Source organism: Staurois parvus, unplaced genomic scaffold, assembly GCF_062004578.1.
Source record: "Staurois parvus isolate SC_StPar_1 unplaced genomic scaffold, SC_StPar_1.0 ptg001200l, whole genome shotgun sequence".
Taxonomy (NCBI): domain Eukaryota; kingdom Metazoa; phylum Chordata; class Amphibia; order Anura; family Ranidae; genus Staurois; species Staurois parvus.
Window position 1 is genome coordinate 1332421 of NW_028318996.1, and position 27843 is coordinate 1360263.

Below are 27843 nucleotides of genomic sequence, written 5' to 3' on the forward strand. Positions count from 1 at the left end.
GCCTGCAGACACTGATTGACAGAAAATTTTAAAACATGTCCCTTTGAACGACATCGCTTAAGCAATGGACTTCTGTCGAAACTCCAGTGAAACACTGGATCCCCTACTCCCAACACCTGCTCATTTACCTTGTTCGGGACCCACAACCTGGTGTTGTATCCCTTAGCGTGGCTCTCCTCCCTGCAATGAACTCTATACTGACAGTACGGACTGCTTGGTGCAGGATTCAAATCATCCAAATTGATTGGTCTATTTCAGTGTTGGAACAATTGGTGCGCAACAGGAGAGTCATGCCAAAGGCAGCAATACCGGATTGTGGGTGCTGTACAAGGTAAGTGCACAGGAGGTGGGAGTAGGGGTTCCCACAATTACCCTTGCAATAATATTTCAGAAACTTGGACTATGCCATAAGAACTGAAATGTTTTGTATGGTGCTTTGACATAAAATTCTTAAATTTTAGAACAAGGTTTGAGCAGACGCTGAAGGCTGCTGCTCAACAGACAGAACTGACAGAGGAAAATATGTCTGGCTAGAGCGGAGCCCCACCACAGGCCAGTCTAGAAAGCATCATCCACACACATGGGATCTGTCGTCTTTTCCTTACAGGCCTATGGAGTCAAACAAGCAAATATAATGACGTTTATAAACTAATAAATTATGTATGTATTGTAGCACAGGGATCCTTGGCAATCCCTTCTTGGATGCCATCTGCATGGAGTTTGCATGCATCTCCTTCTGGTTTTCTCCCACACTGCAAAAACATGCTGGTAGGCAATTGCCTCCAGTCTAAAAGAGCATAGTATGGTTGTGAAACATATGCTCCTTGAGGGGTACATGTGTTGATGGCTTAATGTAAATGAAAAAACCCAAAAAAACCAAACCACACCCCATAGATGTGTGGAAGTCCCAAAAACTTAATGGAAAGGGTCAGCGTTCAGTAGTACACACAGCAAGGAAATGTACTACATTTTCTCCTCTGTGTGCTACAGCACTGTCTCAGTAGCTTTTCTTAAGCTGACCCCAGGGTGAATGTATCTATGGCTGCCTGCAAGGCACATCTACCTCAAAGAGACAGCAAGTGGCCCATATGTATTTCTCTAATCAAGGTATCCCTGGCGGTCTGATTATGTCAATATTTTTGAATGTCAAAGCGGTACACTGTTTTGCATGAAAATTTCAGTGTCTGATGACGAATTTCCCCACGAACCACTATCACGCAATTCTACTTCACGAACGCTGTTTTCTAGCTGGTCTAAAACCATGGACGTTCTCAAGTTTCCAGGAAGAAGAAACGGTAAAAGCGCAGGCAGGGCAGTGTACAAAGTGCTAGGGACAAAACTGAGGTGAGGTGGTTTGATACAGTAATGTAATTCTAACAGATCACAATGTATTATGTGGATGTCATGTTTTTACTTTTTTGACTCTCCCGCCGGTTCCACCCCCCTGCGTTGAGGTGCTCACAGGGAACCGAACCCGGAATCAGCTGGAGGACACAGTGGGAGGACATTGGGGGATCGCAGGGACAAGGTAAGTTACACTACACACACTACAGTGTAATCCTGAGTGTAGCTCGGGGTTATCGCTTTTGGTACTGAAAATGAACCCCCGAGCCACACTTGGGATTACCGCCAGGGAGGTTAAATTACTGGGCTGTCACAATAATTCTAGAACCACAAGCTATTTTTTTCATTGCACTGACATGAATGTTTTTTCCCCCCACTGAACTGTGGCTTGATGGCTACTGCTGTCAGTCTCTGAAGCAGTGCACAGTTTGCTGCACACGAGTAAGCAGAATGCTGAACTGCAAGCCAGGGATGATAATAAATACACAAATCTTTAGGCCTGCAAGTCAGTTCATCTAAAAGACCTTCCAGCTTTGGAGATACACATTACTACCCCCCCTATCTCAACTCAGTCAGGGTACTTCACTCCTGAGCTATGTTCCAGTATGGCCCTTCCCACCACACCTATGCATCCCTACCCACCTTACTTCCCTCCTCCCCTCCAGCAATCATGAGACCCATTTTTTGTCCCATGATCTGTTCTCCCCCAACCCCCTGTGAAACATTCTCAGTTCCCCATTGATTTAACCCAGCCCTATGATGCCACAACACGCTCATTACCGCTATCAAAACTCATGAATTTCTAATTCCATGGAAAGTTTTATTTTTGCAATACTTTGTTTAATATAACTTTGTTTTTGATGGTTTTGAGGAACATGGTATTTTAGTTCAAATATCTTTAATTTAAATTTTTCAGCAAAACAGAACATGAAGGGTCAACAACAATAACATTAAAAATCATGACCTGTAACAGAAGTAATCCAATATAATGTAATTGCCAAGGGGAAAGAAAGGAGTTGCGAACCCCCCGAAGGAGGGTTGGGGGATGGAAGGGAAGAAGCCCAGGCCTAGAATGGTGTCCAATGTCTAATAAATGATCATGGAGAAGAGTGTTCTGCCTGTCCCATATAGGACAACTTACACATAGGGATTAACCACTTCTCTCAGTGGGTTCTGGGTCCATTTCTTAGATTAAAAGGGCATACTGAGACACTGCCCCATGGCAGCAAGAGTGGCCTGCCACATTTTAGAATCAGGCCAGATTTTGAATGACAATGGAGACAGTACCTATTTTTCACTGTCATTACTAGGTGGACATTTTGGAGGGATCATCACCATAATTAGATTTGTTTACATTTTCTTTAAACTCTCTAGCTGTTTGTAATAAGGATTGTGTCACAGCTGATATTCAGAACAAAAGAGCGATAGGCATAACTGCCTGTCCCCACTGTGTGCTGAAGAACTGCAGGAACAGCATTAAAAGGGAGGATTAAACAGAAGTGTTTTCATAGGTGTGGAAACGCAAATTATATTTATTCATCCTGCAAAGAGACCTTTCCCTTCTGCGGATACAAAGAAATTTGCAAAAGCATTTCTAATGTTCATGGCATAGCTAGTAGGCTTCAAGTCCACAAAGTGCACGCCTTGAGCAGTGTTTCGGGGAACAGGGTATGAAGATCTTCTCTCCTTTTCCAGGACAAAATTGTGCAGCAGACAGCTAGCCCGTACCACATTCATGGCATTCTCCACATTCAGCTGCATTTCGGACTGGAGTATACGCCATTTAGTGGTGCAGATTTCAAAAGCGCAATCCACCACCTGATGTGCTTGGCTCAGACGGTGGTTGAATATCCTCTCTTTATCAGCAAGTCCATGCCCACTGTAGGGGCACATTAGGTTCTCCGTCAGTCCAAAGGTCTCATCTGCCACAATCACATGTGGCAGACTTGGCTCCATTGTACAAGGCAGAGGCTTCCTAGGTGGGATCTTTAAGCCCCCTTCATACAGCCTACGTCCCATTGCAGACTCCCTGAATATACTGGAATCTTTTGAATTTCCATGAGCTTCAACATCAATGCCAACAAAACGATAGTAGGCATCCACCAAACCCAGGACGACAATCGAGACATTTTTTGAATGCGTTGACCCCAAGTTTGGGGGCATCTTCACCCTAACATGCCTGCAACCCAGGGCTCCAATGCAGTTGGGAAACTCCTTCAACATCCAGAACTCATCTTCCACGTCTTTCCACAGCTGCTTTGTAGGCTCTGGCATTACAACCGGATGCAGCTCCTCCCACAGTGCCAGGCAAGTTTCATGGGTCACCTTGGCCACTGTACTCACACCTAGTTGAAAATAGTGGTGGAGCGACGCAAACGACTGTCCTGATGCCAGAAATCTGAAACATCAAATGCAATACAAAAACCAGACTTTCAATAAAAATAGCTATAATACACAAACACACACACACACCTCAAAAGGAATTCCAAAAGGAGTGTGGAGATTTTTACTACTCTGAGCCCATTTCCCATATCTAGCTATATCATTCATTTATTCTACGGCTACTTGGAAAAGGAAATCTAGAAGGTGAATGGTTGCTATGGGCAACTATACCTAATCTGTTGATAATGTTGCTTTGTTCTTTTTTTTAATTATGTAATATCTTATATGCTGTCCAATAGGGAAAACATTCTGGGGAAAATTAATATACAGAAAACCTGAAACCACAAAAGTTGCCTATCCCTAGTATATACTGAACTGTTCCTGTATAGTAAATGGCTATATATGTGAAATTATATAGAGATAAATTGGGTATTAACTGTTCCAGTTGCCCAAAACAAGGAATCAGAACTTAGCTTTCATTTTATTTTCTGCAGCATTGAGAAGGTAAGCTAGGAACTGATATATTGCTACAGGCAACTGGAACAGTTCAGCTGTTATTCCCTAATATCTATATACAGTGGGGCAAAAAAGTATTTAGTCAGCCACCAATTGTGCAAGTTCTCCCACTTAAAAAGATGAGAGGTCTGTAATTGGCATCATTGGTAGACCTCAACTATGAGAGACAAAATGAGAAAACTAACCAGACAATCACATTGGCTGATTTGGAAATAATTTATTTGCAAATTATGGTGGAAAATAAGTATTTGGTCACCTACAAAAAAGCAAGATTTCTGGCTCTCACAGACCTGTACCTTCTTCTTTAAGAGGCTCCTCTGTCCTGCACTCATTACCTGTATCAATGGCACCTGTTTGAACTTGTTATCAGTATAAAAGACACCTGTCCACAACCTCAAACAGTCACACTCCAAACTCCACTATGGTGAAGACCAAAGAGCTGTCGAAGGACACCAGTAACAAAATTGTAGACCTGCATCAGGCTGGGAAGACTGAATCTGCAATAGGCAAGCAGCTTGGTGTGAACAAATCAACTGTGGGAGCAATAATTAGAAAATGGAAGACATACAAGACCACTGATAATCTCCCTCGATCTGGGGCTCCACGCAAGATCTCACCCTGTGGGGTCAAAATGATCACAAGAACGGTGAGCAAAAATCCCAGGACCACACGGGGGGACCTAGTGAATGACCTGCAGAGAGCTGGGACCAACATAACAAAGGCTACCATCAGTAACACACTACGTCGCCAGGGACTCAGATCCTGCAGTGCCAGACGTGTCCCCCTGCTTAAGCCAATACATGTCCGGGCCAGTCTGAAGTTTGCTAGAGAACATTTGGATGATCCAAAAGAGGATTGGGAGAATGTCATATGGTCAGATGAAACCAAAATAGAACTGTTTGGTAGAAACACAATTCGTCGTGTTTGGAGGAGAGAGAATGCTGAGTTGCATCCAAAGAACACCATACCTACTGTGAAGCATGGGGGTGGCAACATCATGCTTTGGGGCTGTTTCTCCGCAAAGGGACCAGGACGACTGATCCATGTACAGGACAGATTGAATGGGGCCATGTATCGTAAGATTTTGAGTGCAAACCTCCTTCCATCAGCAAGAGCATTGAAGATGAAACGTGGCTGGGTCTTCCAACATGACCATGATCCCAAACATGCCGCCCCGGGCAAAGAAGGAGTGGCTTTGTAAGAAGCATTTCAAGGTCCTGGAGTGGCCTAGCCAGTCTCCAGATCTCAACCCCATAGAAAACCTTTGGAGGGAGTTGAAAGTCCATGTTGCCCAGCGACAGCCACAAAACATCACTGCTTTAGAGGAGATCTGCATGGAGGATGGGCCAACATACCAGCAACAGTGTGTGCCAACCTTGTGAAGACTAACAGGAAACATTTGACCTCTGTCATTGCCAACAAAGGATATATAACAAAGTATTGAGATGAACTTTTGATATTGACCATATACTTATTTTCCACCATAATTTGCAAATAAATTCTTTCCAAATCAGCCAATGTGATTGTCTGTATTTTTTTTCTCATTTTGTCTCTCATAGTTGAGGTCTACCTATGATGCCAATTACAGGCCTCTCTTATCTGTTTAAGTGGGAGAACTTGCACAATTGGTGGCTGACTAAATACTTTTTTGCCCCACTGTACTTGGCAGAAAGTTCAATGTACACACACACACACACACACACACACACACACAATTATGACCACTGACAAGTAAAGTTAGTATAATCAATACCATTGATTATCTCATTATAATGGCATCTGAGGATCACTGGGACATTTAAGGCAGCAAGTGAGCACATTGTCCCTAAAGTTGGTATGTTGAAAGCAGAACAAAATGCGCAAGAGTAAGAATTTGAGCGACTTGGGCCAAATTGTAATGGTAATAGTTAGAAGACTAGGTCAGAGCATCTCAAAAACTGAAGCTCTTGTGAGATGTTCCTGGTCTGCAATAGTGAGGACCTACTACAAGATGTCAAAAGAAGGAAAACCGGCAACAGGGTCAAGGGCGGCCAAGGCTCATTAATGCATGTGGGGAGTGAAGGCTGTCTTGTGTCGTTCAATCCCACAGAAGAGCCATTGTATCCCAAGTTGCTGAAAGAGTTGATGGTCGTTCCAACAGAAAGGTGTCAGAACACACAAGGTCATGGTGCTCATGCTGATCAGTGTCCACAGCCAAAAGTGCCTACAAAAATGGCCATGTGAGCATCAGAAATGGACCAAGGAGCAATGGAAGAAGGTGGCCTTATCTGATGAATTAAAGAATGGTTTGAAGAACACAAGTTGACTTGGCCTCCAAATTCTCCAGATCTCAATCCAAATTGAGAATATGTGAGATGTGCTGGAAAAACAAGTCCAATACATGAGGATCCCACCTCACAACTTATAGGACTTAAAAGGATCTGCTCCTGATGGTTTGGTGCCAGATACCACAGCATACTTTCAGAGGTCTAGTGGCATCCATGCCTTGACAGGTTATGGTGGGTGGTCATAATGTTATGGCAGATATACATACACACAAACACACTATACATCCTATACTCTACGACACAGTATACTGTACAAGTATAGTGGCACTATACACTATCAACACATGAGGAATACATACATACATACTATAGGTTACATTTACGATTAGAACATACCTGAGTGTGACCAACAGTCGCTCCTCAGCAGACACACTCCTCCATGTGTTGGTATCCGAACAGGTAAGTCGTGGTCGCAGGATCTCAAGCAGTGCATCAAAAGTGGAGATAGACATCTGGGTGAAGTTAAAAAACTTCTTTGGATATTTGCGAAGGTCTCTGTATATCGTAGCAAATAAACTATTTGTCAGCCGCTGCGACGTCAAAGGATGTGCCCAGTAGCGACGCCTGGATCTTTTCTCCTCCATCTCCCTAAACCTCCTCCTTCTCCTCAACACCACCAGCAAGATAGCTTCATCAATTAGATTCATAATGGGCTCCCTAAAACCTGCCAAAGCAAGATACTCAGAATAAAGCCAGAGTGCACACCTCTGTCATAAGCAGGGAGCTCTTGGAAGAATAAAGTGCCAATTTTACTTGTAAAGAAAGAAAGGAAAAAAAAAAAAAAAAGTGCCAAAATTCTTATGTTTTCATACTACATGAAAAGATAGCATTCTGGGATAGAAAACTGGAAGAAGAGTTTTACAGATGTGAATGTTTTACAGACATCTACATGTCTCATCTGAAGCACTTTATGTACCGTTACATGTGTTTTATGCAGGGTCCTGCCTAGAATTTTAATACAGTTGCAAGAAAAAGTATGTGAACCCCTTGGGATTATGTGGAGTTTTGCATGAATTGGGCATAAAATGTGCTCTGAACGTCATCTAAGTCACAACAATAGAAGAACACAGTCTGCTGAACATAATACTACACAAACATTAGATGTTGCCATGGTTTAATTGCACATAACATGTAAACATTCACAGTGCAGGGAGGAAAAAGTATGTGAGGCCCTAGCTTAATGCCTTCTCCCAGAGCTAATTGGAGCCAGGAGTGAGCCAACCTTGACTCCAATCAGTGTGATGATATTGGAGGTGTTGCTGACAGCTGTCCTGCCCTTAAAAAACACACACCTGTTTTGGGTTTACTGGTTTCAAGAAGCACTGTCTGATGTGAACCATGCCTCGCAGAAAAGAGCTCTCAGAAGACCTACGATCAAGAATTGTTGACTTGCATGAAGCTGAAAAGGGTTACAAAAGTATCTCCAAAAGCCTTGATGTTCATGTGTCCACGGTAAGACAGACTGTCTACAAATGGAGAAAGTTTAGCACTGTTGCTATTCTCCCTAGGCGTTGTCGTCCTGTGAAAATGACTGCAAGAGCACAGCGCAGAATGCTGCATGAGGTAAAGAAGAATCCCAGAGTGTCAGCTAAAGACCTACAGAAATCTCTGGCACATGCTAACATTTTTGTTGACACATCTACAATAAGGAAAACATTAAACAAGAATGGAGTACATGGGAGGACACCACGGAGGAAGCCATTGCTGTCCAAAAAGAATATTGCAGCACGTTTGAAGTTTGCAAAAGAGCACCTGGATGTTCCACAGCACTACTGGCAAAATATACTGTGGACAGATGAAACCAAGATTGAGTTGTTTGGGAAGAACACACAACACTATGTGTGGAGAAAAAAAGGCACAGCACACCAACATCAAAACCTCATCCCCACTGTAAAACATGGCGGAGGGAGCATCATTGTTTGGGGCTGCTTTGCTGCCTCAGGGCCTGGACGGATTGTTGTCATTGATGGGAAAATGAATTCCAGAGTTTATCAAGACATTTTGCAGGAAAATGTACGACCATCTGTCCGCCAACTGAAGCTCCGCAGAGGATGGGAACAGGACAATGACCCAAAGCATACAAGTAATTCAACAAAACAATGGCTGCAACAGCACAGAATACGCCTTCTGGAGTGGCCCAGTCAGAGTCCTGACCTCAACCCGATTGAAATGCTGTGGCATGACCTTAAGAGAGCGATGCACACCAGACATCCCAAGAATATTGCTACACTGAAACAGTGGTCCAAAATTTCTCCAGATCGTTGTGCAGGTCTGATCTGCAACTACAGGAAACGTTAGGTTGAGGTTATTGCTGCCAAAGGAGGGTCAACCAGTTATTAAGTCCAAAGGTTCACATACTTTTTCCTCCCTGCACTGTGAATGTTTACATGTTATGTGCAATTAAACCATGGCAACATCTAATGTTTATGTAGTATTATGTTCAGCAGACTGTGTTCTTCTATTGTTGTGACTTAGATGACGTTCAGAGCACATTTTATGCCCAATTCATGCAAAACTCCACGTAATCCCAAGGGGTTCACATACTTTTTCTTGCAACTGTATGCTCATGTGCTCGAACCCTAAAAAGGGTGACATACCTATAATTTAATCAATATATTAAAAAGCAACAATTACTTGCACTGTGGCGAGCAGGTTGAATTTCTTGATTGTGGATATTTCTATCTGGGTCAGGCTCTTCTTCCTTCACAATCACAGGGACTATGGGATAAAACGGTACTGTAGTTACAACCCAAATCTCAATTTAATTTTCCAGACATTAGTGCTCCAAGAAAAGTTTTGCCATTGTGATCCTTATAAATCAAGCTGCAAATACACAAAAGCAGGTGTAAACCCCAAATGGAAGACATTTAGCTTACTAAAGCATTATGTACCATAAACAACGACCAACGTACATGTTCCTGAAAAGTGGCTGTGTGTGAAAATGGGTGCTGCAGCGACCACCGGCTGGAACCGAAAATGAGTGAGAGAATGTCACCAATACACCATGGATCTCCAAAACATGTCTAAAGCTCTACTCAGCCATCACATCATTATAGCAGAAGCAGGGTGGATAAAAATCAATGATTTTTTTAAAAAAATAAAAAAAACAAAATCGGATTTTTTGGATTTAAATCAGATTTTTTTTTATTTAAATTGGATTTTTTTGAATAAAATGCTTTTTGAGGAAAATATATTACCATCCAAAGGTTATTCCATCATGAAATAAATATTAGTTTTTTAATTACGTAGAATAAGGCTGTATATGTTTAATTTTTTTGGTAAATAAATTCCATTAATCCATTCACAATGTCATGCTCTTCCAGAGGTTTTTGTAAGATTATTGGGCAGTTTCTCTGCCTACAAGATATTATCACAGATGCTTGGTTTACTTTTGCAGTTCTCAAAACTGAATTTGACTCAGCGGAGATCACATGCCTCTTCTTCACAGCAAAAATGTTATAACATGAACAGAGTTAAGAAAAAGACCTTCATCCTAACTTCTACAAACCTATGAATACAGAATCAACCCCTTCACTGCTAAGTTTCAAGAAGTTCAGTGAATAGAATAGAAACAATATTTTTCTTATTGTTTGGAGTGGAATAGATCTGCACAAGAAGAAAGTAAAACTAAGTGTGAGGAGGAAGGGGCTGACAGTCTAAGTTTCTTAAAATATATATATTTTGTTTAGCCAAATTAGTTAACAAACATGGATGTTTGTGTAAGCAAATCACATATGCTGGAATGTTATTGTTTCAGATGAATAAATCTATTTAAATTGTTATTATTAAGGTAATGATTATTTTTCTCCTTCCTAAGTACAACAGGAAAGTTGTCCAAATATGAATGATTAACCTATTAAACTGGGGATAAAAAAACGAATATGAAAAGTTGTTATTTTAAAAATCTTCATCTACTTGCATATTAAAGTTATACCAGCAAGAATTAGTCTTTATGTAGAAAACTAGGATTTAAATCAAGCCTTACTGACTAGTGATTTAAATCGTGATTTAAATCAGTTTGATTTAAATCAAATCCACCCTGAGCAGAAGTGTTTCGGAGCTTTGCAGGAGCATCAGGTCACATGCTTGATGAAGGGGGTTCTGTGAGGCTCAAACGTTGCTTCTACTATAATGACGTAATGGCTGAAAAAAGCTTTGGACCCGTCCTAGAGTGTCTCTTTTGCTCTGAAAAACAAATGCCATTTACGTTGCAAAATACTGCGGTCAACCCTTTTTTTTTTTTTTTTTTGCATCTTGTCACTACTGATCTCCTGCCTTTTTTAGCCACTTCCTGTTAACATGCATTTTCTCAGCAACAGCTGCACATTATTAGTCCAGACCAACTTCCTGAGAATGAAAACGGTGCTTGTACAATGTGTGCCAGCACGGCCATTTGTAGTCTCCATCGGGGTGTATGTGACAACATAGAAGCACAACTGGCAGAGAGCTGTCACCTACCAAGTGCCTGAACAAAGACCTCCCTGACAGAATCACCAGTGGAAGCTGAACATTTAAACAGACGGAAACTACAATAACACGTTAAAGCTTATAGAAGTACATTTAGATCTACTTTAGCTTGAGAACTTTTTTTGCATTTCATGAACATTCATAAAATGACAGTCATGGATGTTATTTTTCATAAAAATATTCTGCAAGCCCATTAAAACAGCAATGTTCCCTGAAATCTATATGTTCAATTTCAGGCAGAATTACCTTTAGGTCTGTTTCAAAACCTTTGCAACGTGGCTGTACGCAACACAAGCTGGTTTCACAGCTTTGCAGCCAAACTTTTTTTTCTTTTTAAAGGGGTAAGAAATGGTTAAAGTGCTACTAAACCCCGGACCCTGCATTCACTATATCTGGTCTTACACAGTACACAGAACATGGAAATGCAATTATTTTAGTAAATATACACTGCTAAATATCCTCTCATCAGCAGTTAGAGCATTCTTGAAACTTCAGCAGAGCACTGCTTGTAGGAGGAGTTTTCTGTCTAGGAGGATGCAGAACCCCTGATCTCTGTCTGGACAGTGCTGATTGGCTCTGTGCTGATCACACGCACTCTCCCAAGAAAGAAAAAAAAAACAAACAACTCTAGCAATACACACCAAACTGAGCATGTGCATGTGGCTATGGGTTCAGTCTGTATCCAGTGGTCATTTCAACAAGGGGCAGAGAAGACAGGATCAAACAGCCTTTTTACACAATGCAGAGGATTAACCCCTTAAGTTCCACAGTGAGTATAACAAGCATGCTTTACTGGATATACAGACTGATTTTACTGTTGTGGGTTTAGTAACACTTTAAAGCAGCATTAAATTCAAAAGCAAACATTTTATTGCAGCTTACCAATTCTTAGATGTGGTGGCTGCATTCATTTTCTTTTCTAGGCTCTCTTTATTTTGACCTGGAGATCTGGCCAGCAAGTCTGTTTTTTTTTTCAACAGAACAAGCTGTCCTATAGATGTAGCAGTTAGACGGATAAGACAAACCATTTCCACTGACAGGGGCCCTTACAATGGTCAGCTTTAAATTATGTAAAACCTTTATCCTAAAAAGGAACAAAACCATTGCTGTAACTGCTTATAAAGTGGGAGTCTGGCTTCAATCGGTTAGTGAATTTAAATCTGTTAATACATCCAACACTCCTCTCTCACCCGACTGAGAATGCTGTTTAATGAGTGTCTGTGTTGCTCCTTATGTAGGCACTCGAATACAAGAGGTGTGTTACTGACTAGATCACCAGGGGAAAACAGAGGGGGAAAAGCTTAAAAAAAAAAAAATCAGTGCAGCTACGTCTAATTATAATTGGTAAGCTGCAATATATTACATTTTTGCTTTTAGTAAGGCTTGGAAAGCTGGTCTACTTGTGCTCCATTGGAGAGCTTCTCCCATTTTTACTCATCATTTTTAACATCAGGTCAAAAAAGGTGAAAACTCAACACTTAAACAGCAGAAGCAGGTTTCGCCACTTTAAGATTTCCTTCTATTCCTATGACAACAGTAAGACTATAGATTTTCCCAATGACACGGGAAATAGAGCAGAGTGATCTCGCCAGACAAAGACAGCAATAAAAACTTAACAGGAATTTTGACTCTTTTCGTAATCACTTGGAAGAAAGGCAAGATACATCACTTACTTATATTTTCATGGTCCATGTTGTCGATTTCCCCTTCATCACCATGATCAGGCTCTTGCTTAAAAATGCCAGGAACCCCTGCCACAGACACACAAACATTATTATAGTATGGAAGGGGAGATGTCCTGGAAGCTCTAAAATGAAGGAAATTCTTTGACGCGAGTCTCCATTCACACGAGAAATGAGTGTGGGCAGGCAATTTTGGGGACTTTGTGCATGTTCGCCACTTGGGGTACAGGAGCAGAGTTGCACATTTTTGGCCCCACCAACTGTTAAAACGGGAGTGCCTAAAAACTCATATAAACATGTTTTTCAAGTGGTGTCAGTCTGTGGGGCCATATAACACCACTCTTCCCCAAAAAATGTACTTAATTCAACAGGTCACAGGTGACAAGCGACACAGCACTCATTAAAATAAATAGGATTCTTCAACTTGAGCATTGGACTGCTTTGGGAATCGGGCAAAAAAAAAAAAAAGAGCTCAGGTATGAATGGGGCCAGAGAAAGAACAAAATTTGGTTGAAAAGGGGCATCTTCAACATACCTCTAGACATATTTGCAAATCCATGTACGCGATCAATGTAAGCAAAACTAGCAGGATGTCAGGAGACAGACACACACACTTTTGTAAATATTTGATTCTATCTTTTCATGTGACAACACTGAAGAAATGACACTTTGCTACAATGTAAAGTAGTGAGTGTACAGCTTGTATAACAGTGTACTTTTTCTGTCCCCCCACAATAACTCAACACACAGCCATTAATGTCTAAATCGCTGGCAACAAAAGTAAGCACACCCCTAAGTGACAATGTGCAAATTGGGCCCAAAGTGTCAATATTTTGTGTGGCCACCATTATTTTCCATTATTTTTGAGAGAACTCAAAACAGCAGTTGGGAAGAGGAACCCTTTCAATCTGAGAGACCTGGAGCAGTTGGTGAAAGAAGAGTGGTACAAAATTTCAGTAGTGAGGTGTAAGAAACTCATTGTTACAGGAAGTGATTGATTTCAGTTATTTTTTCCAAGGGGTGTGCTATCAAATATTACAATAATTTTGTCCAGTCCATTATAGGGGTTTTGCGTGGAATGTGTCAGATTTGGCTTTTTGCTTCTCCACTTTTTTGTGGCATGCCACAAAAGAAATAAACATGAGAATGCCTAAACATTTGTAATTGCAACGACTTTCTGGGCGAAGTGGTACATTATCTGACAGAAATGCAGGGGTTCCAGTATTTTTGGCCATGACTGTGTGTGTATTTATGATATAAATAAAAACACCAAGACACATCCGCAAAAAGAATAGCTTGCCTAGAGTAGAAGAAACATTCTGCAGAGGAAAGCACAACCTTACCTGCACTGTTGTTGGGAGACTCTTCTCCTCCAGCACTGTTATAATCATCTATTGAAAATCCCTCCTCTTCTGTTTTAAGAAGAGCTGCATTAGATTTGTGTGGTGAGCCTGCAAAATACACAATATGCACAAATGAAAACTAAAAGCGGAGTTCCACTCACGCTGTCAAAAAATAAAAGTCAGCAGCTGCAAAAACTGTAGCTGCTGACTTGTAAAAAACAGCCACTTACCTGTCCCTTGGTGTGTCCCCCGCAGCCCGTTTCACCGGCCGTCCTGTATTCCAGGAGGCCAGCATCTTCAGTGTGGGCACCCGGCTGTGATAGCTTGCGGCTTCACAGCCCAGTACCCACTGCGCATGTGCGAGTAGCGCTGCGCTTCATGAATGGTCCTGTAGTCTTCTGGGAGTCACGTGTCCCAAAAGACTACAGGGAGAGAGGGAGGGAGGACACCTTCCGCTTCCAATCGCCTAAGCGATCGAACCGGTAGTGGGCGCGGGTACCTGTCAAATTCGGGTATCCACTCCCCCTGCCCCCCAAAGGTGCCAATCCTTAATGGAGAGCGGGGGGAGCAGTCCTTAAAGTGGAACTTCCCCTTTTGGGTGGAGCTCCACTTTAAGTCAAATAAACAGCTAAATTGGAGCTGTCCTTTAACCTTTAAGGATAAACTGAGGTACCCTGCCTGAAGACTTTTCAATCTAAAGTGAACTGTGGTGCTGTCGCAGCTGCTTTCCCCTCTCAGCCCCCTTGCTCTGTGTAACAGTCCGCAATAGGGAGTTTAGACATCCAAAAATCTGACGCGTTTCGAGGACTTGCCTCTTCCTCAGAGCCAACTGACCAAATGTCTGCTCCCTCTTTTATATGCTCACTACTAGTTAAACCAAAGGTCACATGGGCCATCCTGGACACTCCCCTGTGCAGGTGGAGGAGTCACAGGGGCAATTGACATAGTATAAGTAAACACGAAAGGTCTATAAATAAAAAAAAAAAAAAATATATATATATATATATATATACACACACACACACACATTAAATATATATATATATATTTATATATATATATACATACATACACACACACACATATGCGTATAAATAAAACCATGTATATAGTATCGCATATGCATATCCATCCATGGTGCACTACATTGCCAGACATGCCTACGTTTCATCATATGACTATACTAGAATGAGAGGCACACACCCTGTAGGCTGCATCTCTATGAATTAATAAGTGTCTCTGCTGGGTTTCAGATCTACTCTCTATATTAAATCCATGTCCCATGGTTGTCTATGGCAAGCAGAGCACTAGGCAGCTTCGTAGCGTTGCTCATCCATCCATCCATCCATTTATTTAAAGGCGAGCAGTGCAGTGCATCACCAGGGAAGGATTTTTATTTTATTTTATATATATGTGTAACTTTCCATTTATTTATTTTTCACTGTGCACACTTCTTATGGTTCATATGATTTTATGATTGTCACTAGTTTCAATGGTTTTATTTATACGCATATGTGTGTATATATGTATATTTTTATAGACCTTTCGTGTTTACTTACACTATGTCAATTGCCCCTGTGACTCCTCCACCTGCACAGGGGAGTGTCCAGGATGGCCCATGTGACCTTTGGTTTAACTAGTAGTGAGCATATAAAAAAGAGGGAGCAGACATTTGGTCAGTTGGCTCTGAGGAAGAGGCAAGTCCTCGAAACGCGTCAGCCTTTTGGATGTCTAAACTCCCTATTGCGGACTGTTACTCAGCGCGGTGTTGACCCAGCTGTTCTTTTATGATGTGCCTTGACTATATTGTCGTTTGTGAGTACAACACATACTTTATTTTTCATTAAACATTTTTTATGGTAATGCACAAGGCTTGTGCGCCTTCTGTTTCGTCTTTCCTCATTCAGTATATTTGGATTTCCCCAGTCCATTTGAGGGCAGCAAGGTGTGCATGTTCCAGGACATTCTTAAAGTGGTTGTAGCCTGCATCGAGTCCATCCCCAAGCGCAGGAGCATTTGTGTTTGCTGGTCCCTTGCTCTGTCCCTGCTCTCCCGGCTTTTTGAATGGGCCCCTCTCTCCTCCTGCAGAGACGAAAGGCATTCCTAAGACAAGCTGGAGCCACGCCAGCTCCGGCCCCCCTCCCCCCAGTTGCCTAGGCGACTAGGGGGTCCAACGTCAGTTTAAGAAGCTGATGTCAGGGCACCCGAGGTATTCACCGCTGTGTAGCTGACGGAAGGAGCCAGAGCTGCGGCTGGGACCTTCCGTGGCGAGGTTCTGCAGAGACCCAAGCCTGCCTAGGACCCCCCCCCCAGAGCTGGGGAAGACTGTCTGACACTGGAGATCCGTGAGTACATGCTCTCTCCCTGCTTCACTTGAACTTTTCCTGTGCTGACCTCACACCAACCCCCCTGTTGGATTGCTTGCTACAGAGACTCACACCAAACCCCTGTTGGATTACAATTGCTACAGAGACTCTTCCTTGGCTCTCGGTGTTGGACTTTAAGTGTGTTGGTCCCTCCTTGTCGCCCTGTACTGGCGTATTCCCCCTCCCTGCGAACTTCCCTATTCAGTGACTGTCATCTGTTTGCCTCAATAAAGCTTTGTGCGTTTGCCATCTACTCTGTGTGTTCTGTCCTGTCTACCCTCCGTCACATACTGGTTGGCAACGGTGGGATCAGGACACTGAGGAGATGGCAGACAGCAAAGGCCAGCACATGGGGGAACAGGCTCGGCCCAACGAATACAGGAAGTGGACTGTGGCATGTCTGCAGGAGAGGGCCGAGCAGCTGTCCCTTACCTGGAGGGGCCTAGCCAAAGAGGATCTGGTCGCAGCCATTGAGGAAGCTGATCCCCAGGACGCCCCAGCAAGAGAGGAGAGCAGGCCAACCCCAGCCTCCCCAACACGCCATGACCAAGGGCCCAAGAGCCCCTGGCTTACTCGGGTGGAGGAAGAGATTGCCCTCCTGGGGTCAGACGCCACGGCAGAGAACAAGCGAGAGGCTATCCGGAGGGCGCATGAAAGAGAGAGCCAAGGAAGTCACCGCGAACTAAGCGGCCCTTCCAGACCCAGGGCCGCGGGTTACCCCCCTCCCAAGGAGGATTTTAAACCCTTCAATGAAGCCGCTGGGGATGTGGAGGGGTTCTTTCAGGACTTTGAGCAGCAGTGCCAACTCATGGAGGTGCCAAGCACAGATTGGATACGGCACCTTGTGGGTCTGCTAGCAGGGGGTGCAGCTGCGGCCTACCGCACCCTGGATTATGTGGATGGCCGGGATTATGCCCAGGTCAAACAGACTGTGTTGGAGTATTACGCGGTGACCCCAGAAGTGCACCGGGTGCGCTTCCGTGACCTGCCCTGTGGAGCCGTCTTATCGGATGTATGCGCACAAGATGTCGCAGTCCTGTCGGAGGTGGCTAGAGAGGGAACAGGCCCGCACTGCAGAAGAAATCATGCAAGCATTTCTGAAGGAGCAATTCTACAACCAATGCCCGGCGGAGGTGCGCGGATGGGTAAGAGAGAAAGCCCCTACCACCCTTGCAAAGGCCACTGCCCTGGCCGACGAGATCCTGGCCATCAAACCACATTGGAAACGGCGGGCCCCTGAGATGCCAAGGGCCCTGCCCCCTAGCTGCCAAGGACCCCGCCCCCCACCACCTCTGGCAAAACGGGCCCCCCACCTACCACTGCCAACTCCGCAGAACCGCCACCCAGAGCCCGGTTCACAAGGCCCCCCATGGACCGCCACTGATACGGGTGCAACCAGCCAGGGCACCTCCAAGCCAACTGCCCCACCTCCCGAAGCCGTCACTTTCCCCGTCCGGTCCACTACCTGGAGCTCCATCCCGCAGAAGAACCACTGCCCCCGCCTCCCAGCAAATGGATGAGCTTTACAGAAGACAAGCACTCCCGTGGGGGGTTTACAGTGTCCACCCCCCTGGGGCTACATAACCCGCCCAGAAACAGCGCCACCTGCAGGCCGTGTGGGTGGACGGGCAACCCGCCACCGGTTTTCGGGATACGGGGGCCTTCTTGACCATCGCCGATCCCCGAGTGATCCGGCCAGAAGCCATCCAACCCAGCCCTGGATTTGCCATCGAGCTGGCAGGAGGAGCCAGACATAATATCCCCAGAGCATCCGTGCATCTCAACAATGGGTTCATGGAGCAACAGCACCAGATCGGCGTCATGGGCGGCCTCCCGGCGGATGTTCTGCTCGGCAACGACCTAGGGGAGCTACGATGCCAGTACGTCGGGGCAGTGACCCGGAGCCAAGCAGGTTGAGGTCCTCCTACAGACTAAGCCACCACGGGACCTTTCCCCAGCATGGACTTGGTGAGTGAACCTCCACCTGACCCCGACCTTCCCCTGACCTGGGACCGGGAGACCTTCAAGCGGGAGGTAGCCACAGACCCCACCTTGGCTAAGTTTAGGACCCAGGCCGCCGCAGGAGGGGGGTGGAGACCAGCTTTGGTGGGAGCAGGGGCTGTTGTACCGCGAGGCAGGCCCAAGCCACCCGGGTCAACCCTCTGCTAGCTCCAAACAACTGATAGTGCCTAGATAGTCCAGGTTCCCGCTACTCCAGATAGCCCATGACATTCCAGTAGCCGGCCACCTGGGTAAGAGGAGAACGGGGCTGCGGATGACCCAAGCCTTCTACTGGCCAGGTATCACCCAGGACGTAGCCCACTTCTGTCAGACCTGTGACATCTGTCAGAGGAAGGGACGCCCAGGGGATCACCCCAAGGCCACGCTACGCCCCTTACCCATCATTGACAAGCCCTTTCAGCGGGTAGCTGTAGATATCCTGGGACCCCTGGCCCGGCCCAGTAAGTCCGGAAAGCGGTACATTCTCACGGTGGTGGATTACGCTACCCGCTACCCCGAGGCTGTTCCCTTGTCCAGCATCTCCGCCCCTAAAGTGACCGAGGCCCTAGTCACCGTTTTCTCCCGGGTGGGTTTCCCCAGTGAGAACTTGACCGACCAGGGTACCCAGTTCATGTCCGAGGTGGTCTAATCCCTCTGGCGCACGTGCGGGGTACAGGCGATCCGGACCACTCCCTATCACCCCCAAACCAATGGCCTCTGCGAGCGCTTCAATGGCACACTGAAGAGCATGCTGAGGTCCTTCATTGACGTGGAGTCGGACTGGGAGAAGCTCCTCCCTCACCTGCTGTTTGCATATCGGGAGGTACCGCAAGAGTCAACGGGGTTCTCCCCCTTCGAACTCCTGTACGGGCGGAAGGTCCACGGTCCCCTATCCCTGGTTCGGGAGCATTGGGAAGGGCAGATAGAGGACACGGGTACCACCGTCGTTTCCTACGTTCTCGAGCTGCGGGAGTGGCTGACCCGTCTGGCCACCATGGCCCATGACAACCTTCGGGCGGCCCAGACACACCAGAAGGTATGGTACGACTGCAAGGCACGCAGTCACGAGTTCACTGAAGGGCAGCAGGTGCTCAAGATCGTCCCCAACCCCCAGAACAAGTTCCAGCACACCTGGGAAGGACCCTACAAGGTCCTTCACAAGTTAGACGAGACTAGCTACGTCATTAGCCTCGACGCCCGCGACCGCCAGCAGCACACGGTCCACATCAACATGTTGAAAGAGTACCACGACCGGACTCTACCCGTGCTAGCCGTCTGCCCTGCCTCCACAGGCGGAAAAGATGAGGGAACCCTGCCTGATCTCCTGCAAGCCACCAAGGTCACCACTCCCCTAGATCAGATTCCCACGGGGGCTAAGCTGAACCCCCGCCAGACGGCCCAGATGTGGACTGTGCTAGCGGACCGTGCCGTCGCCTTCTCAGTCACCCCGGGCCGCACCAGGTTAGCCCTCCACCACATGGAGACCCACAGTCAGAAACTCATTCAGCAGGCCCCATACCGGGTCGCCGAATCTGTGAAGTCGGCCATCCGGGCCGAACTCTCCGAGATGCTCCAATTGGGTATCATCCGACTCTCCCTGCAGTCCTTGAGCCTCCCCGGTGGTGCCGGTTCCAAAAAAGGATGGGACCACCCGCTTTTGCGTGGACTACCGGAGGTTGAATGACTACACTGTCAGTGATGCCTACCCCATGCCCCGCATAGACGACCTGCGGGGCCGGCTACGTTAGCACCCTAGACCTCAGCAAGGGTTACTGGCAAATCGCCCTCACAAAAGAGGGCGTTGAGCACTCCACCTATATTACCCCGTTCGACCTGTACGAATTCCTTGTCATGCCCTTCGGCATGAAAAACTCCCCCGCCACCTTTCAACGGGTCATGGACCAGCTACTAGAGGGATGTCAAGAGTTCACGTGCGCCTACCTAGATGACATAGCCATCTTTAGTGACACGTGGGAGGAGCACCTGGCCCACATGGGGGCCATCCTAGACCGCATCTGCAGGGCCGGGCTGACAGTGAGACCAGACAAGTGCCAATTGGGAATGGCTGAGGTACAGTACCTCGGGCACAGAGTGGGGGGGGGGGCACTGAAACCTGAACCAGCCAAGGTTCAGGCCATTTATGACTGGCCCACCCCCCAGACCAAGAAGCAAGTGATGGCCTTCCTCAGCACTGCCGGCTATTACCGTAAATTTGTGCCTAATTTCAGCTCCACGGCCCAGCCCCTGTCCGACCTGACCCAAAAGAACAGTCCACGGATGGTGACCTGGACCTCAGCCTATGAATCCGCCTTCCGTGACCTCAAAGCTGCCCTGGCGAGCAACCCCGTCCTGGCCGCCCCTGACCACAACAGACGCTTCCTTGTGCAGACAGACGCCTCCACCTACAGCCTAGGGGCTGTCCTCAGCCAAGTCAACAAGGCTGGGAAGGAACATCCCGTCGCTTTCCTCAGCCGCAAACTACTGAACCGGGAAGTTGCCTATGCTACGGTGGAGAAGGAATGTCTGGCCATAGTCTGGGCCCTAAAGAAACTACAGCCCTACCTGTACGGCCGGGAGTTCACCATCGTCACCGATCACAACCCCCTCACATGGCTGAACCGGGTGTCCGGGGACAACGGGCGCCTCCTTAGGTAGAGCCTCACCTTCCAGCCTTATAATTTCACCCTTCGATATAGACGGGGAAGCAAACACCAAAATGCAGACGGCCTTTCCCGCCAACAAGATCCACAGTAGCTAAGTCAGGACCCCCAAGTGCCTTCAAGGGAACCCGGTTGGGTCCCCCTTGCGGGCACTTGTGAAATGGAAGGGGGAGGAGTGTCGCAGCTACTTTCCCCTCTCAGCCCCCTTGCTCTGTCCCTGCTCTCCCGGCTTTTTGAATGGTCCCCTCTCTCCTCATGCAGAGATGAAAGGCATTCCTAAGACAAGCTGGAGCCACGCCAGCTCAGGCCCCCCCTCCCCCCGGTTGCCTAGGCGACTAGGGGATCCGACGTCAGTTTAAGAAGCTGATGTCAGGGCTCCCGAGGTATTCACCGCTGTGTAGCTGACAGAAGGAGCCCGAGCTGCAGCTGGGACCTTTCGTGGCCAGGCTATGCAGAGACCCAAGCCTTCCTAGGACCCCCCCTCCCACAGCTGGGGAAGACTGTCTGCTAGACACCGGAGATCCGTGAGTACATGCTCTCCCCTGGCTTCATTTGAACTGTTCCTGTGCTGACCTCACACCAACCCCCCTGTTGGATTACTTGCTACAGAGGCTCACACCAAACCCCGTTGGATTACAATTGCTACAGAGACTCTTCCTTGGCCTCCCGTTGATGTCCCTGGGGCCGCGGCGGTCATGAGAGGTCCGATTGGGGCCCGGGCCTCTAGAGGCGTCCCCGCTGCGCGCTCTGCATGAGCCCTCACCACAGGTCAGACCCCACGGCCATGACCCCCGCCGCTGGGCAGTCACGCTTTACAAAACCTTCTGCTCTCTATTCCTCTCATCACGTCCTCCCATGCTTGCCTCCAGGACTTCTGTAGAGCCTCTTATCTTCTGGATATCTTTATCCCAATCTATCTGGCTTTCTCCTAGTCTGTCTGCCTTTAACTGCACCTTTGGTATCACTTCAAATTGTTTGTTTTGGTCAAGCTGACCCAAACAAACTTTCTCCTTTACTAATAAATGAGGTTGCGGTCAGTGCTGTATACAGCATTGTGTTCCGGCAGCAGTATGAGGACTTCCTGTCTGCTGCCAGAACTTAATTGAGTTGGGCTATGCACTGCCCTGCCATTCACGGGAAGCCTTGTAACTTTAATCAATCTACACAGGACTTCCTCTGATTGACAAAGGTGGAGAGGTGGGCAGATGCAAGGCTTTCTGTGAAAGCTGAGCAGTGCATAGCCCAACTCAACTTTGTTACAGGCATGGGAAGATCCTGTACTGCATGTTGTATGTAGCCGATGCCACATACAGTTTCCACTGCACTGACAGTGACTGCATATACTAGTAAAGAAAATAATTTGTTTGGGCCGGCTTGTCCCAAACCAACTAAAGTCATAGTAAAGCAAGAGATTTAAGAGATCCATTAAATCTCATCTTTTCAGGAAAGCCTATTCCGCTCCACCTAAAAACCGACCTTTTACTTTCCCCATCAACCTTTCACGCCTTTTGTAATAGTTTCCCCTCCCTTTAAATTGCAGGTTCTCATGAGCAGGGCTCTATAAGCCCTCCCCTTTGAATTCTAAATTTACTGCCTCCCTTTTTTGTAAAGAGCTGTTTAAACTGTCCAGTATAACAATTAAATGAAAAGTACAGCAATATGCTTTAACCACTTCCAGACCGGACACTTTTACCCCCTTCCTGACCAGGGCAATTTTCAGCTTTCAGCGCTATCACACTTTGAATGACAAATTGCACAGTCATGCAACACTGTACCCAAATTAATTTTTTACCATTTTTTTGCGACAGATAAAGCTTTATTTTGGTGGTATTTATTCACTGCTGGGATTTTTATTTTTTTTGCTATGTAAATGAAAAAGTCCAAAAATTTTGAACAAAAATGTTTTTTTTATAAAATTATGCAAATAAATAATATTTCATCATAAATCTTTGCCAAAATGTATTTCGTTATCTTTTTAGTAAAAAAACAAACAAAAACAAATTCGTTTATAACCAAAAATTATAATTTTTAAACATTTTTTTTACATTTTTATATTATTATTATTTTTTTTTTTACATACTGTCACCCTAGCAGTACAGTGTCACCATGGTAACACTGTACTACTTGTGGAGGGTGATGAAGATTTTTTTTTTTTTTTTTTACAATGATTGCTTTTACACCCATATAGGATGTAAAAGCAATCATTTCTCTTTCTCTCTGTGTGCATTCCTGCACTCATTGAGAAATACAGAGTGAGCTGTGATTGGTCACAGCTTGTCACATGGTACAAGGCTGTTGTGAATAGCTTTGTACCATGTGACCTCTGTGATCATTCACAGATTTCACACGTAGTAAGCAATGATGTCACAAGTGACATCTTGCTTACTACTTTGCATGTGATCACTGATTGGCCAATCAGTGATCACATGATCGGGACCTCGTACAGAGGTCCCGTCCGACGATCGGTGTTTCACTGTGTCCGGAGGACACAGCGGGCAGGGAGCGCGCACAAGCAGGGTGCGGGGAGGCCGTTCATAAACGGCCACCCGACCCTGTACTGCCACCGTCCGGCCGTTTATATGCAACGGCCGGTCGGGAAGTGGTTAAAGAGTGGAGATTTTTTTTACCTGTCAATTCTGCTTCAGTATTCAAACTGACAGGTCCAAATATTGTTTTCTCCTGCTTGATATTTAAGAAAAAAGTGGGACCAGAAGCTGCTGATAAAACACAAAAATAAAATGATAGATTGCTGCATCAATACAACAATCCAGTCAGAAATGTATATTACACAAACTCTACTTACATGTGGAAGGATAATTGTCTACAAAACAATGTTCCCCTTGACTTATTGGGGTCTCTCCAATGGGTTCTTCCTTTATCGTCACTAGAATATCAGGAAAGTCTACAATTGATAAAAATACAAAGAATTTTAATATGAATTTGTGATTTGCTAATTTGTCAACTTTCCTTAAGAACACAGCTTTTGGCATGCAGTTGTGGTGCAGCTACATTGACTTTTACAGATTGTACCCAATGACTTCTTCAGAAGAATGCAATTTATAAATGTACTGATCTAGAAATAATTCATAGATTATGTTTATTAAAAAAGTGTATCTATCCATACACACACACACGGTATAGAATCACCCACATGTTGTTGCTTTGCAGCCTGAAATGAAGGCAGACTGTTTTTGTATTAACCGGCTGTATTTACTCAGTGCAACTTATAACATCCAAGTGAAAGATATAACACCAACATGTCAGTAAGAAAAATTAAAAAACAATCACAGAGATGGAAAAAGGCTCACTCCCTTGTGCGAGTATCTTGTTGAACCTTTTGCCTGATCAAGGCTGGCCGGTTTAGTTCAATTCAATAGAAGAGCTACTATACCTCATATTGCTGAAAACGTTAATACTAGTTCTGATAGAAAGGTGTCAGAACACACAGTGCATCAGTTTGTTGTCTATGGGGCAGTATAGTTGCAGACCAATCAGGGTGCCCATGCTGACCCGTGTCCACAGCCAAAAGTGCCTACAGTGGGCACGGAGCACACAGAGCAATGGAAGTAGGTGGCCTGGTCTGCTGAATTCAACAATAGTTTGAGGAACACAACAATGAATTCAAGGTGTTGACTTGGCCTCCAAATTCACCAGGTCTCAAACCAATTGAGAATCTGTGATATGTGCTGGAAAAACAAGGCCGATTTGTGGAGGTCCCACCTCATAACTTACAGGACTTAAAAGGATCTGCTACTAATGGCTTGGTGCCAGATACCACAGCATACCTTCACAAGTCTAATGAAGTTCATACCTCAAGGGGTATGGTGGGTGGTCATACTGTCATGGCTGCTCAGTATAGATCTATTCATCTCGATCTGTTGGCAATATACATATTAGTACTCACCTTACTGGGGGCCACTTTTGCAATACTAGTCTTAAGATAAAGATAGGAAAGCATCACTTTGCAAAGGGTTGCACCCTGAATGAGATTTTTCGATAATCTGAGTACATTGAATACTGGAAGATCTCCGATTGCTGCCATTCAATGCATATCACTGCTCAAGGTACAAAGATCAAAAGTGTACAGTCCTAATCCACAACAACATAGGCATTATTGAATAAAAAAAAATATGCATACCACAATAAAGTTTGAGTAAGACAAGCAATTATTCAATAAGAGCCAACTATGAAACTGAATATCAAAGTGCTGTGACCATTAGCAACCACTTCACTCTACAGCAGTCAGACCCATAAATATTAATTCTTATGGTTGGTATGGGTTACATCACTGTTTCATTGAAATAGTTAATGTTCCCAGCACCATTCAATTACTGCAAGTTCATTAGGATCACATGACTATCAAACCATCTATGGCACAGGTGTCAAACACAAAGACCTTGGGCCGAATCTGGCCCTCCAGGCCATTTCATGTGGCTTTTGCACCTCTCCTGTAGGTACCCCCTTGTCTCCGCCCCCTCCTTGTCTCAGCAGTCATCAGCAGAGAGGAGAATAGAACTCCTCTGCCAAATCCAGCACCTCTCAGCGCAGCTGCAGCACCTTCTCATCTCTGCCTCCTCTGGTCTCAGCATTCAGCAGACTCTGGTAACTGACTCCACTCCTCCTCCAGACCCTGCACTTTCTTCTTTCCAGCTCTGCCCCCAAAGGGGGTGCATGGTGATGTTAGAGAGGGTGCAGGATTCTTGACATCTGATGTAAGGGGGGGTGGGGTGCTTTGGACATCTAGTCTTACAGATACAACCGGCTCTATGGTTGAGGGCAACCATAATGCTGATATGGCCCGCAAGGAAATGGACTTTGACACTCCTGATCTATGGGGTATCAGTCTATGGTAGGGGTAGGCAACTTCAGCATTCCAGTCATCGTGAAACTACAAAACCCATAAGGCACTGCAAGACTGACAGCCATAAGCATGAATCCCAGAGTATTTGTAGTTTAACCACAGCTGGAGTGCCAATGTTGCCTATCCTGCCCCTTGTAAAGCTCTATTAGTGGTACAGTATGGCATCTGAAAGTATTTCGTTTTTAAGCCACTAATCTGGTATTTTGCCTGAGATCACAGCCAAAGGTATCTCGAATTCAGGCACACACAGAGGACAGGACTGTGCCATGATTATGAACATATCAGTGGTAAGTCTGGGTCATATGCTAGCACCCAACCACCATCTACAGCCCGATTTATATTATCTTTTCTAGTATACAGTATATGACCATGACATACCTCCAATTACATAACTTTTCATTTCCACAGAGTGACTATCCATATGGACAAAGGATTCATTCCGGCCTTTTATGCTGAAGACAGTGCTTGGATTCACAATTCTATAACCTAACAGAATAGAAAGGTAATAATGGCGGGAAATTAAACTGGAGAAAAATTGTAAACATAAAGTGTATTCACACTAGTGTGATTTCAGATTCATGCAGAATCACATGACAATGGAAACCACATTTTTAAATTGGTGCCCATTCACATCAATGCAGCACAACATGACAATTTTGGAAAAGGGTGCTGTACCACTTTAGTACAATTCCAGCGCACATTTTGGTCCCATAGACTTCAAAAAATGTTTTTGATGTGATTTTTGTTCTTTTTTTCCCCAAGTTGCAGAAGATATTCTTATTAACCAAAAACCGAGGAAAAAAAAAAAAAAAGAAAGCATAAAAAAAATGCAACCACACTACAACGCAGTCACACTACATAAATTGCGCTGAAAATCAGATCAAATCACAACCGCAGTAATATGAACCTAGCCTAAGTGAAAGATAAGAGTTGTCTGATAATACAAATTCTAATAAACCCAAATAAGAGAAAGGAAAAGTTGTTCTGCCAAAATGCAACGTTGTTTTGATAGGGCAAAGTTATAGCAATGCCGAACCATATCCGACCACTCCCATCTCCCACAGATTCCTATTAGACTGGACAGTGATCATCAAATAGGAATGTATGGAGGGCCAGAGAGTGTAGGTAGCTTCAGGTGACACAGCTTTGCTTGATCAAAATGACCAAGCATTCAGACAGAGCAGGACCAAGCCGCTTTAAGAGCGGGTAAACACTGATGCGGTCCGGAAGACGCTGCAAATCCTTGTGTGTTCTGCACCGCATTGCAATTGCATGGTTTTCATGCGATCTGGTGAGGGTGTCAATGTTAAATTAATGACACCCCGAAACAGATCGCAAAATGCGATGCGATTGCATGGGTGAGAACACCCATGCAATGCTATTCAGGTGCAGGTAACAAAAAAAAAAAAAAAAAAAAAAAAAAAAAAAAAAAAAAAAGGGTCCTGCACCTTTTGGTGCGGATGGCTCAAATTGCACAACACAGACATTGCATGTTATTCACACATGGATGTGGTGCTATTCCTGTTCGAATTACATGCACTATTTCGCACTGCATTAGTGTGAACCCAGTGTACAGCTACAATCACGTGGCTGTAACACAACTGTAAAATTTTGATTGCTAGGCAAGGCACAAAAAGATTCTGAGTAAATATATTCATTTTTTAATATGTAAGAATTGTCTTGTTTTTCAATGGTATACCTGTATAAGCATGCCTCACATGCAGATTTTTGGATTTTGTGTTATGAATCTGTGCGTAGTGCATGATGACACACCTGTGTGAATGTCTCCATTGAAACAATGCAGCTGTGTTGAGATACAAAAATTAAAAAACTTGGAAATCATTGTCATGTGTATGAGGCCTAAGGCTATGTACAGATCTTGCTTTAGCTACAC

The 27843-nt window shown here is 45.1% G+C and overlaps 1 protein-coding gene across 9 annotated transcripts in view; it reads right to left on the reverse strand.

Annotated features, from left to right (window-relative positions):
• Positions 1-27843, reverse strand: part of LOC149438256 (uncharacterized) — a 60809-nt gene that overhangs the window by 19666 nt on the left and 13300 nt on the right. For 3 of the 9 annotated variants that reach the window (XM_089660053.1, XM_089660055.1, XM_089660054.1), the window contains 8 exons: positions 26328-26435; positions 23892-23990; positions 23716-23805; positions 14062-14169; positions 12710-12787; positions 9204-9287; positions 6906-7233; positions 2226-3742 (listed from right to left, as the gene is read on the reverse strand). In XM_089660053.1, coding sequence (XP_089516179.1) covers positions 2881-3742; positions 6906-7233; positions 9204-9287; positions 12710-12787; positions 14062-14169; positions 23716-23805; positions 23892-23990; positions 26328-26435 — 1757 coding nt within the window. In that variant the 3' untranslated portion in view covers positions 2226-2880. Of the gene's footprint in view, positions 1-2225; positions 3743-6905; positions 7234-9203; positions 9288-12709; positions 12788-14061; positions 14170-23715; positions 23806-23891; positions 23991-26327; positions 26436-27843 lie in introns of those variants that run through there. The other 6 variants (XM_089660061.1, XM_089660060.1, XM_089660059.1 and 3 more) reach the window with 4 other exon arrangements.